The sequence below is a fragment of the Ranitomeya variabilis genome, chromosome 1 (genome assembly GCF_051348905.1).
Source record: "Ranitomeya variabilis isolate aRanVar5 chromosome 1, aRanVar5.hap1, whole genome shotgun sequence".
NCBI lineage: Eukaryota > Metazoa > Chordata > Amphibia > Anura > Dendrobatidae > Ranitomeya > Ranitomeya variabilis.
Genome location: NC_135232.1, coordinates 173,930,429 through 173,952,051, shown reverse-complemented (window position 1 = coordinate 173,952,051; position 21,623 = coordinate 173,930,429). Strand labels below are relative to the sequence as shown.

The window sequence follows — 21,623 nt, the reverse complement described above, 5'->3', positions numbered from 1 at the left end:
TACCATGGGACCATGGAAAAAACATGGTCATGTCCATTTTTAACAGCATCATAGATGAAAAGTACCAGTGTAAATCTTTGGGTCGTGAAAATCATGGACAGAATGCACATATGGAATCAGTGTACAATCTCTGTGTTGTCTGTGATTCACATTTCAATTATAGGGGATGGAGTTATTTATTTATAATTTATTCATACCTGAAAATCACTGATGAAATCCTGATGGTAGAACTTGAGGTTCATGCAGACGTCCATGGATCTTGGTCCAATCACTGACTGCAATGTTCAAAATGACCGCAGATCTTTCGACCCAAGAGTTACAGAATCATAGTAATATCTGAAGCTGTCATGCTCCACTTGGGAGAGACACCGCGAGTCTGTGTATTGTGGCTGATGATTGGACCAAGATCCATAGACATCTGCATGAGCCCAAACACACTGACTAAACACTGATAACACTCAAACAAAACACTGATGACATACCATTTTTTTGCATACATGAGGAAACACTGATATCTAAATGGGAGTTAATGTAAAGTGAGGCACAGCTAAGTATAAACTGTGAGCATTTTGAAAAATGTTAACTAGTGGCCTTCTTCCAGAGCCCCCTCTCTCACCAGTGGTATCGCCATATGACGGACCTGGGAAATAAGCACCATTCCCCTTGCAAGTTTCCTGCCAAGTTCTGGAGTGCTGTTCATCCCATAGTAGCGCCATTGCTGTTGCAAGTTCTTTGCCTATTCAAGTAGCGCTGTTCCTCTCCTGTTATGTGAATAGCCCCACCAGGTCCAGCTGATATTACCTTCACCAGATCACATACAGCCGCCTTTATTCCCATAATTTTAATTTATTTTAATTTAATTTAATTTATTTTCTCTGGATGTACAATAAAGAAGGAATCAATTGTTTTCAAATATTGAGTGCCAAGTAATTTTTTTGCCTTAGGCTACTTTCACACTAGCGTTGTACGACGCACGACGAATTGCGTTGTTGCAACGTACCGATGCTAGCAGTGAAAGCGCTGCACAACGGGGGCAGCGGATGCTTTTTTTCAACGCCTCCGCTGCCCCATTGTGATGTGCGGGGGGGGCGGAGTTCCAGCCACGCATGCACGGTCGGAAAAGACGGTCTCGACGCACCAAAAAACGTTACATGCAACGTTTTTTGGTGGCGACGGACTGACGCAACACAACGCAACCGTTGCACGATGGTTGCGATGTGTGGCAATGCATCGCACTGCATCGCTAATGCAAGTCTATGGAGAAAAAAACGCTTCCTGCAAGCACTTTTGCAGGATGCGTTTTTTCTACAAAATGACGCATAGCGACGTGCAGTGCACGACGCTAGTGTGAAAGTAGCCTTATTGTATTGGTTGGATACCCAACTTGAGCACCACCAGCAGGATTATTCCAGAGTGCCCTGTTATTTATTTCCAAACACTGATGACACTCAAACAAAACACTGATGACATACCATTTTATTGCATACATGAAGAAACACTGATATCTAAATGAGACTTAATGTAAAATGAGGCACAGCTAAGTATAAACTGTGAACATTTTGAAAAATGTTAAATAGGAAAAAAGTACATTTACATAGTAACAATTCTTGGTACTAGCACATAATTACAATAAGTTATAGCTATTATTTCAGTCTAACATGATACAAAGTGTCTTATTAAGGAATACAATGGCTGACAACAGCTTTGTTCACTACTTATCTTTGCAAAAGCAATAAATTGGGCACAAAAAATGTATCCTGTCCAAATATTTTTACCTTTTGAGAACTGAAACCAAAGTGGTTTATGGCCACTCGTACAAATAATATACTGTGTACGGTGGAGGAAAATAGTATCTGTCACAATATTTTTGTTCTGGGGTTTGGGGTAAGAAACGTACAACCCCATTATAGCATTAAGTGTAAAAGGAAGCTACACGCAGCACACAAAATGATAGTAAATTACCAGAGAAGAATCATGAGAGTCTGGCTGGCGGCATTAAGAGCTTGTTTTAGTGAAGCAAGGTATCCTTTTTCTAAATAGAAAATTATATGGAAATGAAAAATATAAATATTCCCCCCCCCCCCAATTTTTTTTTTAAAAGCTTAATATAAAAGCTTTATTTTAACAATAGGTCATTTCTGATGACGCATTCTCTTTGAGCTGACCATAGGCATTAGAAGAACATGGGTCTGCAGATGGACAACTGTTTTTTGCTGGTAGAACTTCAAAGCCCAAGATCAGTAAAGACTATTAAAGAGTACTGGGGTACAGCCGAACTGCTCCTATTGAATAAGTAGCGTCATACATTGTTTACGCAGATAGCAGATTGGTATAAGTGTCAGACTCCCTCAGATCAGATATTGATGATCTGATTAGTCTTGGACAGCTCCTGCAAAAAAGAGTGCATTTCTGTTTTGCTTATAGATTGGAGACCTAACTAGCACTGTGATTGTAAGTAGAAGCTGTCGGAGGAAAGCATTGCTAGATTAATATGTCCCAACCACAACATGAGACAATCAAACAAGCAGATGTATGCTGCCTAGGTGTTAGAACGTGAAAGATCTCTGTGTGCTGCTTTCAGCGAGGCTGTCTGTTCCACAATATGTGTGTTCTTAACTTGTTGACAGTATTAACTTGTTGACATACAAGAGGAAGCTGTATCCTCCGGGGAAGGCTATATTGGCTGTTTAGATTAATGCAGTACACCATTAAAGACATTGCACTAAACATTGCTTTGGTAGTAAAAGTGACTCTTGAAAACCTACCTTACAACAGTGCATGCCTCTCTTGTGTTCCTTTTGTGTTTTTGCCCCCTACCTAAATAACTGATTGAACAGCGGGTCATTGGTATGAGTCCAGTCAAAGACGTTTGATTGAAGTCTACAGTTAATTACTTTGGTCTTCTTTGAAGTTCCCCAGGCCATGTTTTGTTGAGCTTAAAAGATTAACCTTTACTTGGCAAAAAGAAAAGATTTAATAGAAAGAAGAAAAAGCCGCATTTCTGTTTAACAAACACTAATGAACATTCAATTTTTAAAAATTTTTTCCATATAGTTGGAAAACTATAAAATAAAGAAATAGGAATTACGTACCCTTGAATTCTCCTTCTGCTTCAGCACCACTGCTCTGGTGGTTTCTGCCAGTACCATAACTCTAACTACCTTGACCATGACTAGTGCCATGACCACTATGGCTAGTGATTTGTTTAAGTAGTTAGGTGATTGATGGACAAAATCCTATGATTCCAATAATAACACTGAAGCAAAGGGGGCTTCAAATGGTAAGTCATTTTTATTTCTTTGTTATATCATTCTTTAGTAAAGGACCAATAATTAAAAAGGCTTAAAAAAACTTTCACTATATACTCAGTGGTTTAAAACTGCAGCAATAGCACATTATAACAATAGATAGGGAACAAATATGCCATATGGACCAGATTGTTTACTATTTGGCAGCGAGGAACCTGCAAGCTGTAAGAATGTGGTTCAGACACACTTGTATATGTGTGCCTCATGTGAAGAGTAGTCTTAAGAGTCGGAACAGCACATTTATTTTTGAATAATGGCAGTTTACAGATTTATAAATTCTAAGCCACTAAATGTGGAGTGATTCATGACAGACTCGGCAACAGTCCTATTGCATAACCAAATAATCCTCTGTTTGGACGCGTCAAACATTTTAGATTAAGGCTAAAATGATAATCTCTCAAATTCATTCTACTTTTCGGAAGTGAATTATGTCTTGTATGATTACTTTTATCTTGTATGCACTTTATTTGGTTTCTCTAGACTTTCTATACATTAGAAACCATTGGTATTTTGATTACAAGCTCTAGTATTTGCAGATCTTTATTCTCTTTTTCTATATTCCTAGTATTTACAGAATTTAGCTCTTCTCTGATTACTTACTTTGAATGTCCCAGAACCAATTTAATTTTCAATACATTAATATGAATATGTTCATCTCTTTGGTGGATATCTAACGTTGAGCATTTTCCTGCAGCATTAAAGAGTTGAAAGAGAATCTGGAATTAGTGTTTTGTATTATCTTTACATAAAGTAATCTATTATTCATTTGCCCTTATTTATGTAAGTAATTAATTTTGTAAAACTTTAGCCAATGTTATTTTGAACAATCATGGAAATAGGATATTCAATTTTCAGCTTTTTACATTCTTTTTTTTTCTTTTTGTTTTCTTACAGGGTGAAGTGAAAAGTAAAGTCTTCGAGCTAAACTACTATGAGGTCAGAAGCTTTGCTGCTTTATTTCACAGTACTGCAAGTTGCTGGGGCTGGATTCCCAGAAGATTCTGAGCCAATCAGTATTTCGCATGGCAACTGTGAGTAAAATATGTATACCCTCTTCACTAGCTTTTATTCAAAAGTGAATATTATATATTAATGGTTTCAGTAATGCAAAGTGTTGAATTGAATGTAGAGGTTGGGTCTTTGTGTTGTAAGTGGAGAGCATTCCTTTTTGGAGTTGAAGCTTAACATTCTTCACCTATCTTCTATGAGATAATTCAGGTGGGTGGAGGGACAGTTCCTCAAGTTTCAAAGCAAATAAACCTACAAGAATGTGGTGAGAAATATTATCATACAAAATACTATAATATGGGTTTTCCTAGCACTATGTCTACAATTATTGCTCCAGGCATCATAGTTACAAAAAATATAAGCAACTTTTCTAATAGCAAAACCAAAGACATGAGTGCGCATACCTATTGGTATAAGTGGAATGTGTAGGTGCACATTCACATTCTAGCCACTAACAGACAAAACCTAGAATAAAAATCATGAGCAAATACCCTGCACTAAGTAAATAAATAGCAATAGTACATGTAATTAACATAGGGTACTTAGTTTACACTATTTTGATCAAAAGCGCGTAAGAGCCATTCTGTTGCGACAAGGTGTATCAAATCAGGATGCCAAGGCATGCATGTGTGTATTTTTGGTGCTTATACTCTGCTGTACCTGCTCTGCCTCCCATCTAGTTTGAGGGCTGATGGAAGGTGAAATACTACAGTTAGAGGTCATCCTGATTGGGTACATGTTGTCGCCGTGGGATGGCTTTTACACTCTGTTATTTACATGTATCATTTATCTACTTATTGAAGGGTATCTGCTCATTGTTTTTCTTCTAACTTTTATAATAGACTTAGGGCCCAATTCATCATTGCAAGTACAACAGGTTTTTGGCATGAATACCTCACAACTAGTGGCTTTTTGATTTGCATTTTTTCAAGTTGTGTTTTGTAGGCTAGTTTTCAGATTTTTTTATATCAATGTGGCTTTTCCTGATGTTTTAGACAGATTCATGAAATGTGGCTTTAAAAAAAATAAAAAATATGCTGCAGTTCTCCCTCCCCATTGAATGATTTTATGTACCTCAGTTATTTTAGAATATGTTTTTTGTCATTTTGTGAACTGTTATTGTGAAGAACCGTACTTAGCAGCCATATCTTACGTAACTAATACATCGTGGGTCACGCAGTACGGTCTCCCCAATTTCACCAACGTGACATTCAGCAATCCCTGTGGATACATAATGTTAGCAAGCATAACACATTTTTAAACTGACATCCCCGGTCCACTCTGGCACCGGGAGTGAGAGAGGGTCTCTCACGTGATCACCTGTGCGGCAAAACACTCGCTCACAACGCTGACATGCTGAGAGACTCCTTTAGCTAGCACAAGTGAAACAGAGCCTTTCCAGCCCGGTAGGACTGTCACCAGTTCCTCATTAGAAATAAGCCTGATCCAACAAGATTATATCGGATCAGAAACGAGCTCCGATTTTTTGTGATGTTAGACTGAGAACACATATGTGTGAGCAGATGATACAGAAGTCAGATATCAGTTGGTTGATAGGTTTTGGTGCTGTGCAGCCACATGGGAGGTGTCGGCTTCTAGTGGTTTCCTATTTCTTCAAACACGATACGATGGCGTGACCTCCCTTAGAAGAGAACTCGGCCACAGTCTCGAATGAACAATTAACTCATTGGTCATTCATTTCCTTACTTGCCTCGGGATGGTCCTAGTTTTCCTCCCCTTGGGTATGATAACTGACACTCCAAAATCTATGATGGATCATAACTTCTCAACGTGAGGTCATAGGGAGGTGGTTTTGGCATCGTTGGATCCTGCTGGTTGGAGACCAAACATGGCTTTGCTACTTGGCTTCTACAAGCCATTCTACATATCTTCCCATCCCGGGGTGCTAGAATGGGTCAAAACCCAGTTGGGTATTCATCCTGTTTCCATAATCTCGGAAATGTAACAGGTATACGGCTAGAATGTACAATAACTCCATAACTCCTTATGAAAATGTGCCTCCCATCCATCCTGGGGAGTTTCTTTGAAGCAGTTAAGCAGCTTAGGCTCCCAGCAGTGGTTCCTGCTGCCAGAAATGCCTTGGTCCCAGCAAGGCTGCTAGGGATGTGAGTTTTTCCATTTGGAGCTTTTGAAGCTGAGCCACTGTTAGGGCTGGCGGAACGCACCAAATAATTATAAGGATGATATAAGGTGCTTTCGCAGCCCAGGGTCCACCATGTAGAGATGACTCATGCTGCTTGGTAATGGCGGACAGTATGTGGCGGTATAATGTGAACACACACTGGTTAGCTTCACCTGGAATGTAAGAAGCGAACTCTGTTGTGCCACGGGGCCACAATACCGTAGAGAGAACGCTAGTATTGGGTCACAGGACTCGGCCCCAAGAACACGGGGTTAGAGTCCCTCTATACCACTAGCGCTCGGTGCTGCAACTGGGAAAATCTAAATAAAGATTTACCGCACTGAGTGTGCAGCTCTGGTGGATGCCACTAACCACCCTAACTAGGGCCAGGTAAGTGCACTAGTTGTGCAAGGCGACACACTGGCGGTCGCTGCTTAATAGACGCTGTGTACTCATGCCTAGTGCTGGATGGCACAGTCTGGTGCTAAGTAGCTCAATCACCAAAGTACTTTCAAGAACACTAGGGATGGGGATGATTAAGGAGCTTTCACCAGATTCAGTCATACATCCACACACACACAATTACTGATTTATACTAGCGCATGGTTGAGTGACCATGCAAACCTTTTATAGTTGTAGCTCTCCAGGACCTTCCTAGTGGTCCAATTGGAGCCGCTACAGGACCTGAGCATGTGACCCCTGACCTCCAATGAGAGGTCGTCCCATGGGCATGCTCAATAGAAGAAAAGCAAGACATAGTCCCTGGAACATCTGCTCGCCGCTGATCCATGCTGGTTACAAAGGCAGAGCCTGGAAAGGCAGCAGTAACCAAGCGCACAGTATCTGCTTGAGCCAGATGCTGGAATCAACGTCTCCGCTGAGCAGGTTCCTCTGTGGCTGGTGGAGAATGGGAGACTGCAGCGGACATGGTTCGAGATTCCCTCTGTGAAGCGGCAGGATCTTGACACCTAACAACCACCTTCTGAACCACAGCTAAAAAAACAAAAAGTTACTGCGAAAAACTTCAAATGATGAATCTATTTTATCAACAAAAATATTATTGCATGATTAAATAAATCACTCTGTCTCGGGTAGTTACATTAGTCATTTTTTTATGTAAAGGACATGCTGGTAGGGAACTTAGATTGGGAGCCCAATAGGAGGACTGTGATGAAAATGTCATTAAAGTTGCTGTGGAATACGTTGGCACTATATAAGCGAGTATAAATAAATAAAAGGAGAAATACCAGCTACTACAAGTTTATACAAGTTTAAGTGGCACTTGATTAAATAGACACTTTTAAATGCACTGGTACATGCCATAAAATGTTTTATAATACTTTTTAAACAATTAATTTATTAAGAGGAAATATTAAAGTGGGTTCATAACCTCATTTGAATAAAATGATTGCTTAGTGCCCGCATTAAGAATGAAATCTAAAAATTATAGCGTATGATGTAAAAGCTAGGTTGTTCAAGGATGGACTTTAACTAATATCATTGAACCCTGTGCTCTATAGAACCTTAGTATGACACGGGCATACTTTTTTGGGGCTATATTGTAGTTTCTTTAGGAGGTATACAGTCTATGCATACCTCCAAAAGGCTTTATTAAGTTGAATTTCAATAATTTACCACAAAAAAATAGTGGCATGCTTTACTCAGTGCTATATTATGGTGGCACTATTGGAGGCAGAATGCATTAAAAGCATTTGTCTAGCTAGGGAAAAGAGCTTCAGATGTGTTTAAAATTCATAATGAAAACTTCAAGTCCTTCAACACTGGTTCCAGGCCCCATAGTTACATAGGTTGGAAAAATACTTAGGTTTATCATCCGCGCCTGTGTTGGGTTTCGCACAGGAGAGGAATTTCCCACCTTCCTGTCTTGGCATATGACCAGTGATGTTTGTGTAAGGAGATTGACATACTGCCCACTTTCCCCCTTGAAGATATGTGTATTGTTGTGCTCTTCTAAAGGTACCGTTACACTAAATGACTTACCAACGATCATGACCAGCGATACGACCTGGCCGTGATCGTTGGTAAGTTGTTGTGTGGTTGCTGGGGAGCTGTCACACAGACAGCTCTCTCCAGCGACCAACAATCAGGGGAACGACTTCGGCATCGTTGAAACTGTCTTCAACGATGCCGAAGTCCCCCTGCAGCACCCAGGTAACCAGGGTAAACATCGGGTTACTAAGTGCAGGGCCGCGCTTAGTAACTCGATATTTACCCTGGTTACCATTGTAAAAGTTTAAAAAAAAAACCACTACATACTCACATTCTGAGGTCTGTCACGTCCCCCGCCGTCAGCTTCCCGTACTGACTGTGTCAGCGCCGGCCGTAAAGTAGAGCACAGCTTTACGGCCGGCGCTGACAGTCAGCGGCCCTGCGCTCAGTAACCCGATATTTACCCTGGTTACAAGTGAACACATCGCTGGATCGGCGTCACACACGCCAATCCAGCGATGACAGCGGGTGATCAGCGACCAAATAAAGGTCCTGATCACTCCCTACGACCAACGATCTCCCAGCAGGGGCCTGATCGTTGGTCGCTGTAACACATAAGGAGATCGTTAGCGGGATCGTTGCTACGTCACCAAAAATTGTGACGTTGCAACGATATCGTTAACGAAATCGTTATGTGTGAAGGTACCTTAAGGTGCATTGTGACAAGCATTATTGGTGATAGTATTGTGCTCTGCCTGACAGTAGGGAGAATTGGGGCTACTGTTTGGGACTAGCCTAGGGCAAGAAGGGCTCCGGTGAAGAGAAAGAGGCAGTTTCCTGTCTAGAAGACAATTGGAGTCCATTGTGCCACAGAAGCAGACACATTTAGCAGATCTGCATGACGTGGATGTCCCTATCATGAGTGGAGACAGAGGCAGTGGATAATGTGATTCTAAGTAGAGAATGTGAGAGCAAGGATGGCTAGCAGTATGGCCCCAAGTTTATAACTCTGCCAACAGGCCAGGATGGAACAGAGAACATGAGATGAGGAGAGTGCTATGAGCGGGAGTTCCAAGGCATCAGCAAGCATAGAAGCTAAGTATCGGCCATAGTGAGACTCAGATCAAGTGCATAAATAGAAATTAATTGAGACTGTGTGTGTGAAAATGCTCCGTATTGTGAAGGAAATGTTCCTCAAACTGTGTACCCACTATCTAAATCCCCACCAAGTTATCGTTCAGTAAAAAGTTTATTTTTGACTGGTGGTCTCCCTCATTGAATTGCTCAACATTAGGTCCTGACCAACTCAAGCCATTAGTAACATGTGGCCTGCTAGGGCATAGCACCCTCTTAGACGAAGAACACACAACCAGCTAGGGTCCCCACCTTCATGTAATGTGCCAGGGCATAGGAGACGAGTCCCTCGCCTACTGCTATCGCCCCACCCAATGTTACATTTGAACAACTGTCTTATTTGAATTGACAAGCCTTCTGTGTCTATGAATGAACCATAACAGAGAAGGGGGCTGACTTACATCATGAAATGAGCCAGGTAATCCACCCCTTTCCACAAATCACTGGCCCCATGCTTCTATAATGATGGTCCTTTGTGAAACCCAACATTGGAGCACATCTGCTGGGAACTAAGGCCGTTTTAGTAATGAAATTACATTGATAAGTTTTTAATATTTTACATTTTAATAAATCTTAAAATCTTTTTATCTACCAGGCAAAACGTGCAGCTATAATGTCAAGATAGTTTACTGTAACTTGTATGCTACCTATAGATCTTTGAATACAGATTGTTATAAAAGAGGCTGACAGCAGTTTCATGGAATTTATATTAGTTGTTTCCTCTGTTGCTTTAATATTCCTTGTAGTAAAGGGAATGATAATAAGTGTATAATAAGTTACTGTTGTTAACGCATATCTACTGAGCTGGAGCTCTCACATTCCAATATATGTCATGTAACTAATAATGACAATAGTGAACATCTTTCTTTGAAGGTTTGCCCATGTTAGGCTTAAAGAGAGTTTGGCAGAAGAAAACAGCTATTCGTACCAAGCAAAGGCGCTTGACGCACGCTTGGCTAGGCCGAGTAGCTCAATGCATCTTGCCACCTGCTTGTTTTCAAACTATTTCCACTCTTCTTTGGCTCCTGTAAACCCAAGAGCTATCAATATAGAATAGATAAATGTAAAACAAGTAGGTGGGAAGTTGCACCGAACTACTCGGCAATGCCAAGGTGCACCAAGATCCTGTGCTTGGTTTCAACAGTCATTTATACTGATAAACTGCCTTTAAAATTTTCTTGGAAAAGTATTTTATATGCAGACTCTAGCCAGAGTCTTAAGTCTGCACAGCGGATAAACTCTTGGCGTATCTACTGTTAATCTCCTCAACTAACCTACTTAAAAGCTGTAGATTCTTAAGAACATGACCAGTCCTCTGCTTTTGAGCATTACCACCAGCGTACAGCATAGATTTTGTGTTACTGAAAAGTGCGCTTCCGACTAGCTTAACATGGATTTGTATGCAAATGACTTTACTGCATCAAGTTTCTGCAAAAGCCAAAGATATCTTATTACATTTATAAAACTCATGCAGCCACTAAACTATAATTGGGATATAAAGAATCACAAATTTAATTACATCTTTTAGAATTACTTAAACAGAAAAAGTTAACATAGCATACTAAATGTTTATGATATTTTTAAAGTAGATTTAAAAAATGCACAAACTCTGCCTCTTTAAAAAAAAAAAGTTCTGTTAGCTTTGAGTAAGATTTTACATTTTAAAGGGTTGTACCAAGTAGTAGGTGATGGTCAAGTTTGTAATTTTTCTAGCTATAGGAGAATACAAAATGATAGACAGAAACAAATAGATCTGATATTGTTCAGTAAAAATGACCTTTTTGTATGTTTGGTTCCTTCTTTTTAAACCCTATTTAATTAAATAAGTTGCTCTTTTTTTATTAATAGATACCGTAACTGATTTACAGACTTAGGCTCCTTTCACATTGCAGTTTTGCCCACGTTGCATCCATACCCCCAACAAAATGGGATTTGGCCATATGTGCCGATGGAGCCATAGACTTAAATAGCGACTACAGAGTCAACTTGTGCTCTGACGTGCATCATTTCGGGCACATGCGCGTACGGGAGGTGGACACCCAGACGCAGTCTACTATGTCTGAGTATCCGCATCCAGTAGGCATATACATCTGAAAATTATGCATGACAGAGTGCACATTGATTCTGTTGGCACCAATAAAGCCTATGGCCCCATCGGCGCCTTTGCCCAAATTGTGTTTTGAGGGGGGTTCAGACGCAAGCTCCATGGGCAAAAATGCAATGTGAAAGGAGCCTTAGGCATGTCTGCTATATTAGAAAAACAATCAGCAAAATATAGAAATTATGTGTGCTGCTATTGTCATGGAAAACAATTTGTGACTGTAAAAACATAGTGGGAAATAATAATAACAGGAATTTTTGAGCTGCATTGCTGTTATTTGCACCAAGTTTCTTAAAGGGAATCTGTTAGTAGGTCTTTGTTATGTAATCTGAGGACAGCATGAGGTAGGGGTTAAAACACTGAATTCAACAATGTGCCACATGTTTATAGGCTGTTGTTCTGCACTGATGGTTTTATCATCTGGTGATTATCAGTGTAGTGACTACAGCAGCTGGAGCATGGTAATTCTACTTTGCTCCCTCCTGTAATAAGCAGCTCACTGTCTATAGACAATGTACATACAGAGTCTGGGGTGGGCTGGTTTAGCTGTGGTGGGGGCGGGGTTAGCTTTCTCAGCTCTACAATGCTAAATTTAAAAACTCTGAATATGTCAGAAGCACTGCACCCAGTAAAGTAAGTGACGCATTGTTGGATTCAGGGTTTCTGCCCCTAAATTATGCTGCTTTCAAATGAGTTATCAAAAATCTGCTGACAGATTCCCATTTAAAGTGTTGCATGATGCTAGATAAATTTGATGAATCTTTCTTTCCTTCTGTGTACAATTAATTTCCACATTTTATACCACCTCAGTTTCCCACTGATGGTAGTTAGTTAGACACCGGAGAGGGCGACGGTAGGTGAGTATATTAACACATTCACACTACATTACATACACTATACACCTTTTTAATAAAAAAAAATACACGGGAGGGCTTCTTTAGCAAATCACACAGATTGCACCCTTTTTTGAAAGTGTATAAAAAATGGGCATTATTGATACATTTTCCCCTTTTGTGTATTGGGATTGTGTAATATGACATCTGATTTTTTTTAATATATTTTAACAATAAACATATTCATTATTGTATTGTGATTTGAGCAATGTGATGCACTATTGTCCATTTATGAAAAGTTTGAAATGAAAATAGTATGAAAATGAACTCAGCTGAAGAATGTGCAAAACTGTTTCGAAAATACCATATTCCAGCCTATATTTAAATGATAATGATCTATATTTATTAAAATGACTGTAAGAGGAAAGCACAATTCTGGAAATGGAATATTTCAGCATATGTAATTTATTAAATTATTAGTTTTAAGTTTCTAGTCATAAATCTTAAATGATTGTTGTGGGTTAAAAGGGTTTTCAAAGAAAGCTGATCCATGAAACTCTTAAGCTCCTTATATTTTTACGAAATCCAGTGTGAATTACTACTTGAGAGCTGTAACCTTTTGATGTATTGTTGAGTTCAGTTTCTTGAATTTCCAATGTGTCACCTCTCAATTGTTAGCACTGTAAAGGACATCATGAAAAATGGTTTGCTTCGTATAAAGAAGGGTAGGTTATGTGACCACTGTGCTGGAACGTTCAAAGAGTATTTGCATCATTGCTAAGACCTTCTTTTTCCCCATTTTTTTCTTCTTACAGTTACTAAACAGTATCCGGTATTTGTGGGGCACAAACCAGGAAGAAACAACACACAGAGGCACAAAATGGACATCCAACAGATCATGATAATGAATCGGACGCTGTACATAGCTGCTAGGTTAGTAAACCCGTTATTAGATATCGCTAGCCAAGCCAATTCAAGTATGTACTACTACTATCTGCTGATCTAGACAATGTCATAGAATTGGTACCGTCCTAGTCAATGAACACCAAAATCAAAATTACATAGGATTGGAGATTCTGTGCAATATGTGGGCATCATGTAATAGAGCAGGAGGAGCAGGCCAGATCGATATAGGCCGCAGGTTTGTGGGAAAAGATTTAGTATAGGAGGTTGTGCAAGTGTTATCTGACAAAATATCAGATCACATTACCAATGTTAAACTATGGGGCCATGCACATGTTCAATTTTTTTCCTTGAACAGAGTCTATGAGGGAAAAGTTTCAGCATGCTCAAGATAAATTTAATTATTGAATCGCACTCGGCCATGAAAGTCAATCAATTCGTGGAAAATATCAGACTGCACATCAGTCTGGACTGACAGAATGGAGAAGATGGATTATTTTTTTCCCCATCATTTCCTTATCCAAGAAAATCAAAGCACACCATGATCAGAGTGTGATTAACATAATCGGTCCGATTCTCTCAGGTGAGAGAATATAAGCTGGTGTGACCCTAGCCTGATTTGTATTTCAATTTCTGTTCATTATGGGAGTAGGAGTAAAGTGATTTGTATATTATATCCAAACATGGATATAATAACTGATTTGGGAAATTCTGATTTCTGTAGGTATAGGGATCTCCTGAATAATATGCAGTACCTACAGAGATATAGAGTGCATGAACCTCAATGAAATGAGCAAGAAATGTATACAAAATAACAAACTTTATTAAATATCAGCTAATGTACTAAAATTGCATACACCAAAATGAGTATCAGAATGGTCAATGGTGAAGGCTCAAAAATGGACATGTGCATACATTATTGGACCAAAAGATATATATAATGGTGACTATAAATTAAAGACTGCTGACAAAGTTGATCAGGTAATTAATGTATATAGAGACCATACAGGATACATCCACAATTGTAACCTTAATTTAAGCACAAATAATCTATACTACATTAAGTAGCACTGGAAAATAGTGCTCCTGTTCGGCAAAAAAAGCAATCAGCAGCAGTTCACATGAAATATAATGGTCACCCATGTAGCTATGTGTCCCTCCCAGTGTGTACGTCCACAGCCCTGACGCGCGTTTGGTATGGGCTTTGTTGGGGGCGGGGGCAGTAGTGAAATTTTTGTTAATTACTAATTAGGACTCAAGCCCAAAAAGGGAGAAAAATGTAAAATTATAAAATCCCAAATGCTACTGAATCTTTTCCCACAATCCGATATATGATTGTATTCAGCTCCTCCTGCTCTATAATCTGCTGCCCATAGATTAGACTATATGTTCTATTTTATTACACAATTGGCATTGAATGTATTGTTTTAAAACTTTATTAAAAGTGTACGGTGTGGAATACTGCTTATACAATAGCCATGCTGTGTTCCTGCTGGAGGATTCATATATAAAGGAGAAAACAGTCTACAATTTCCTGCTACTTCTTTTCATTCACTCACTTGTGTTGATTCCTAATGACTTGTTATTGAAGAAATAAAATCCCATTGGTTATTACAGAACTGCCATTGTTTGTCTAATACTGTTCAGGAATGAATGGATGAGAACTGATAGACCTTGTGAGGCTTAGGGTACCTCATTATACTATGGGTATCACAGAGAGAGCTTTTGATTTCACTATTGCGGGCCTTTACTTTTGACAACTTTTTTTAAATTTTCCATTACAAGGTGTGAGAGATGTGCACAGATCAGCCCGTCACTGTGACATCTATGCTGAAGTATCTACCTCCTTTTAATTACTGTGAGCCTTAGACCTTTGACTGGCGTGATATTCTTCTCATTATCACAGTGAACGGTTTCATCTCCCTGCTTTTACTACTTCTATTGCAGAATACTGTACCAGTTAAAAGGACCTGGGTAATTACCATAGCAGACAATAGAGGCGATAAGATTCGCTTGCCTTGTGTTAGCAGACTGGAATAAATGCGGAGATATGGGTTTGTTCTAATTATCGTCCTTTGAATGTAATTTATAGATGATTATTTACCAGCCGAATGTTCATGTCAATCATGGCCATGCATTCATTTATTGTTTTTTTTCTGAAGACAATCTTCACTCAAGTGAAAGATAAAATAATAATGGAGAAATTCGTGTTAGCTTCAAGGCTTCAATGTTACTTTGAGCATGAAAACAATGTTAATACATTTCCAATATTTTGCATCTCTTAAGGTGTCCAGCGATTCACCCTAACAAGATTTCAATGCTGCTTTCCTTGTTGGCGTACATATATCTTAAAGGAAACCTGTCACCCCCAAAATCGAAGGTGAGCTTAGCCCATCGGCATCAGGGGCTTATCTACAGCATTCTGGAATGCTGTAGATAAGCCCCTGATGTATCCTGAAAGATGATAAAAAGAGGTTATATTATACTCACTCAGGGGCGGTCCGATCTGATGGGCATCGCGGTCCGGTCCGGGGCCTCCTATCTTCTTAGGATGACGTCCTCTTCTTGTCTTCATGCTGTGGCTCCGGCATACTATGTCTGCCCTGTTGACCTTTGTCTGCCTCTCTGACCTTTCCCGGCACCTGCGCACTGCAGTACTTTGCTCTGCCCTCAACAGGGCAGCCGGAGCTGCAGCATGAAGACAAGAAGAGGATGTCATCATAAGAAGATGAGAGACCCCGGACCGGATGGCGACGCCCATCGGACCGGACCGCAGCGGGACCACCCCTGGGTGAGTATAATCTAACCTCTTTTTCTCATCTTTCAGGTTACATCGGGGGCTTATCTACAGCATTCCAGAATGCTGTAGATAAGCCCGTGATGCCGGTGGGCTTAGCTCACCTTCGATTTTGGGAGTGACAGGTTCCCTTTAATGTGTCTCTCCTTCCAGACTTGTCTAACTAACTAACTTTCCTGGAGTGATTGGGACTTTAAGATCTATAGTAACTTCTACATTATAATATAATAGGATACAAATTGTATACTATCTCAAGGTGGCCATACACATTAATGTCGACCAAACCCTTTGACGGGAACAACCTGGGATTAGTGTTGAGCATTCCGATACTGCAAGTATCGGGTATCGGCCGATACTTGCTGTATCGGAATTCCGATACCGAGATCCGATATTTTTGTGATATCGGGTATCGGTATCGAAACAACATTAATGTAAAAATGTGTAAAAGAGAGAATTAAAATAAAAAATATTGCTATACTCACCTCTCCGACGCAGCCTGCACCTTACCGAGGGAAGCGGCAGCGTTCTTTGTTTAAAATTCGCGCTTTTCTTTCCTTTACGTGAGTCCCGGCTTGTGATTGGTTGCGTGCCGCCCATGTGACCGGGACGCAACCAATCACAGCAAGCCGTGACGTAATTTCAGGTCCTTCAGGATTTTAAAATTACGTTCCGGCGTTGTGATTGGTTGCGTCGCAGTCACATGGGAGACGCAACCAATCACAGCAAGCCGTGACGTAATTTCAGGTCCTTAAGGATTTTAAAATTACGTCCCGGCTTTGTGATTGGTCCGCGTCCCGGCAACATGGCCGCCATTAACCAATCACAAGCCGTGACGTCACGGGAGGCTGGACACGCGCGCTTTTTAAAATGGGCGCGTGTTCAGCCTCCCGTGACGTCCCGGCTTGTGATTGGTTGCGCCGCGGTCAACCAATCACAAGCCGGGAGGCTGGACACGCGCCCATTTTAAAAAGCGCGCGTGTCCAGCCTCCCGTGACGTCACGGCTTGTGATTGGTTAATGGCGGCCATGTTGCCGGGACGCGGACCAATCACAGCAAGCCGTGACGTAATTTCGTCACGGCTTGCTGTGATTGGTCCGCGTCCCGGCAACATGGCGCTGTGACCAATCATAAGCCGGGACGTCACTGGAGGCTGGACACGCGCGCTTTTCAAAATGGGCGCGTGTCCAGCCTCCCGTGACGTCCCGGCTTGTGATTGGTTAATGGCGGCCATGTTGCCGGGACGCGGACCAATCACAAAGCCGGGACGTAATTTTAAAATCCTTAAGGACCTGAAATTACGTCACGGCTTGCTGTGATTGGTTGCGTCTCCCATGTGACTGCAACGCAACCAATCACAACGCCGGAACGTAATTTTAAAATCCTGAAGGACCTGAATGTGATTGGTCCGCGTCCCGGCAACATGGCCGCCCTGACCAATCACAAGCCGGGACTTCACGTAACCAAGTAAAAGCGCAAATTTTAAACAAACAACGCTGCCGGTTCCCTCGCTGAGGTCCAGGCTGCGTCGGACAGGTGAGTATAGCGATATTTTTTATTTTAATTCTTTCTTTTACACATTAATATGGTTCCCAGGGCCTGAAGGAGAGTTTCCTCTCCTTCAGACCCTGGGAACCATCAGGAATACCGTCCGATACTTGAGTCCCATTGACTTGTATTGATATCGGGTATCGGTATCGGATTGGATCCGATACTTTGCCGGTATCGGCCGATACTTTCCGATACCGATACTTTCAAGTATCGGACGGTATCACTCAACACTACCTGGGATGCCAACTTGACTTTTTATTTTTTCTGGATGGCTTATTAAAAAATCAACGGACAAACAGTAATTTTTATGGACACCTTGGGAGACCATCATGATTGTAATCCATCCATGTCCACAGCCCATAATTCTGAGATTCAGGCCTCTTTCACACTTCAGTCTTCTGGCATCAGTCAAAATCCGTCATAGCAACGGATTCGTCAAAAATAGTGAAAAACGGAAACAACGGATCTGTTTTTTCCACGGTCCCGTATAGCGGATCCGTTGAAAAACCGGATCTGTTGCATCCGTCTTTTCATCCGTTTTTTCATATCTCCAAATGGGAGGCTCCCAAACGTGATTAGCTACTGGAAAATAAGGGAAACCTATATATTGAGTGTTTTAACTCCCCATCTTTGAGAGGTTGAAGAGCAAGTGGCAGAAATAGAAGAAGTTCTAGCAAATATTGTGACCATCTATGCATCTAGCCATCAGGCAGGTTGCTGGCAGGCTTCTTGCTTGTTTGCTTCTTGCTGGCACATTGCGGAATGAAGCCACATGGCAGGTTTATATAGATTTGGGGCTGTCTGGCCATTTGGCTATTAAATACAAATTTGGAGCATGCTCAGTGTAAAAAAATGGAATCCGTCGCTGGATTCCGTCATTTGATGGACAGCCACGGATCCTGCGCCCATAGGCTTCCATTCTAGCCAACGACTGACACCACTGGATCTGTCGCCATCCGACTTTTCGACGCAGACAAAAAAGTTACTTTGTCTGTCCTCTTCAGACGATGGATAAACAAATTCCGACGGATCCAGCGCACGACGGACAAAATGTGAGGCCATTCGTCGTAATCCGTGGCTAATACAAGTCTATGAAAAAAAGACGGATCCAGTGGGCAAATTCGTTTTTTCACAAAACGACTGATTTTGACTGAAACAAAAAGACTGAAGTGTGAAAGAGGCCTAAGACAACAGCTGCATTCACTGTAAAAGTTAAAATGATAATTACAGTCAAAATAATCAGTACAAATTTCTTCAGTCTCATGGAATCCTTACATTTTTTTTTATGGGTAGGGGAAAAAAGTGAGCTATTTAAATGGACCAAATAACGAAAGACTGATCGTCACTTCCAAACAGAAAACTGGTGTGTACAAGTGCATACTAAGAGTAGCCATCTCTATACATAAAAAATAAAGTTGCACTCTATAACGCTATAACATTTGAACATGAATGTGACATTTGAATTGCATTACTGCTCTACATAATAGGAAAAAATTAAGATACTTGGCACATAATTTGGCCAATTCATACATGCCAAGCAACCAACGACTAGGCAATGTGTCATGGTTCCCAATGGCAGGGGAACGCTAGGAGCATAAGAAAAACGGACAAGCTCTCGGGTGATGGAAACTGGAGCTGACCGCGACACTAAACCTATTCACGCAACTAAAAGTAGCCGGGGAGCGTGCCTGCGTTTTCTCTAGACGCCTCGCGCCAGCCGGAGATCTAACTACCCCTGGAAGAAGAAACACAGACCTGGCTTGCCTCCAGAGAATACCCCAAAAGTTGATAGCAGCCCCCCACATATAATGACGGTGAAATCAGATGAAAAGACACACGTAGTATGAAAGCAGATTTAGCACAGCGAGGCCCACTTCACTAGATAGCAGAAAAATACAAAAGGGGACTTCACGGTCAGCTACAAAACCCTAGAAAATACCATCCTGAAATTACCTTAAACTCATGTGTCAACTCATGACACCGGAGTGGTAATTTCAGTCCACAAGAGCTTCCAGCTGCAGAGAGTCACATAACTGCACGCTGGACAAAACATGCAAAAATAGACCAAGGACTAAATAGTCCAACTTAGCTGATCAGAAGACTGGAGCAGGAACATGCAACAGAAAGGCTCTGGTTACATTGATGGCCGGCGCCAGAATGACTGAGCAGCAAGGCTAAATAGGATACACCCATATCCAGATGGAAACAGGTGAACAGAGAAAGAAAAGCACATAAGTCCAGTACCACCAGTGACCACCGGGGGAGCCCAAAAACCAAACTCACAACAGTACCCCCCCCTCAAGGAGGGGGCACCGAACCCTCACAAGAACCACCAGGGCGATCAGGATGAGCCCCATGAAAGGCACGGACCAAATCAGAGGCATGAACATCAGAGGCTGTCACCCAAGAGTTATCCTCCTGACCGTAGCCCTTCCACTTGACCAGATACTGAAGTTTCCGTCTGGAAACACGGGAGTCCAAGATCTTCTCCACAACGTACTCCAATTCACCCTCAACCAACACCGGAGCAGGAGGCTCAACGGAAGGCACAACCGGTACCTCATACCTGCGCAATAATGACCGATGGAAGACATTATGGATAGAAAAAGATGCTGGGAGGTCCAAACGAAAGGACACAGGGTTAAGAATCTCCAAAATCTTATACGGGCCGATAAACCGAGGCTTAAACTTAGGAGAAGAAACCCTCATAGGGACAAAACGAGAAGACAACCACACCAAGTCCCCAACACGAAGACGAGGACCAACACGACGACGGCGGTTAGCAAAATGCTGAGTCTTCTCCTGGGACAACTCCAAATTGTCCACCACCTGTCCCCAAATCTGATGCAACCTATCCACCACAGTATCCACTCCAGGACAATCCGAAGACTCCACCTGACCGGAAGAAAAACGAGGATGAAACCCCGAATTGCAAAAGAAAGGAGAAACCAAAGTGGCAGAACTAGCCCGATTATTGAGGGCAAACTCCGCCAACGGCAAAAAAGCAACCCAGTCATCCTGATCCGCAGACACAAAACACCTCAAATAAGTCTCCAAGGTCTGATTAGTTCGCTCAGTCTGGCCATTAGTCTGAGGATGGAACGCAGATGAAAAAGACAAATCAATGCCCATCCTAGCACAGAACGCTCGCCAAAATCTAGACACGAACTGGGTCCCCCTATCAGAAACGATATTCTCAGGAATACCATGCAAGCGAACCACATTTTGAAAAAACAGAGGAACCAATTCGGATGAGGAAGGCAACTTAGGCAAGGGTACCAAATGAACCATCTTTGAAAAACGGTCACACACCACCCAGATGACAGACATTTTCTGAGAAACAGGAAGATCAGAAATAAAATCCATAGAGATGTGAGTCCAAGGCCTCTTCGGAATAGGCAAGGATAACAACAATCCACTAGCCCGAGAACAACAAGGCTTGGCCCGAGCACAAACATCACAAGACTGCACAAAAACTCGTACATCTCGAGACAGGGAAGGCCACCAGAAGGACCTAGCCACTAAATCCCTGGTACCAAAGATTCCAGGATGACCTGCCAACGCAGAAGAATGAACCTCCGAGATGACTCTACTGGTCCAATCATCAGGAACAAACAGTCTACCAGGCGGGCAATGATCAGGTCTATCCGCCTGAAACTCCTGCAAAGCCCGTCGCAGGTCTGGGGAAACAGCAGACAATATCACCCCATCCTTAAGGATACCTGTAGGTTCAGAATCACCAGGGGAATCAGGCTCAAAACTCCTAGAAAGGGCATCTGCCTTCACATTTTTAGAACCTGGTAGGTACGAGACCACAAAATCAAACCGAGAGAAAAACAACGACCAGCGCGCCTGTCTAGGATTCAGGCGCCTGGCAGACTCAAGATAAATCAAATTC

General features: G+C 41.6%; 1 protein-coding gene across 5 annotated transcripts in view; it reads left to right on the top strand.

Annotated features, from left to right (window-relative positions):
• SEMA6A (semaphorin 6A) overlaps positions 1-21,623 on the top strand; it is a 282,441-nt gene that overhangs the window by 78,912 nt on the left and 181,906 nt on the right. For all 5 annotated transcript variants that reach the window (XM_077290764.1, XM_077290757.1, XM_077290749.1 and 2 more), the window contains exons 2-3: positions 4,203-4,339; positions 13,293-13,410. In XM_077290764.1, coding sequence (XP_077146879.1) covers positions 4,240-4,339; positions 13,293-13,410 — 218 coding nt within the window. In that variant the 5' untranslated portion in view covers positions 4,203-4,239. The remainder of the gene's footprint in view (positions 1-4,202; positions 4,340-13,292; positions 13,411-21,623) is intronic.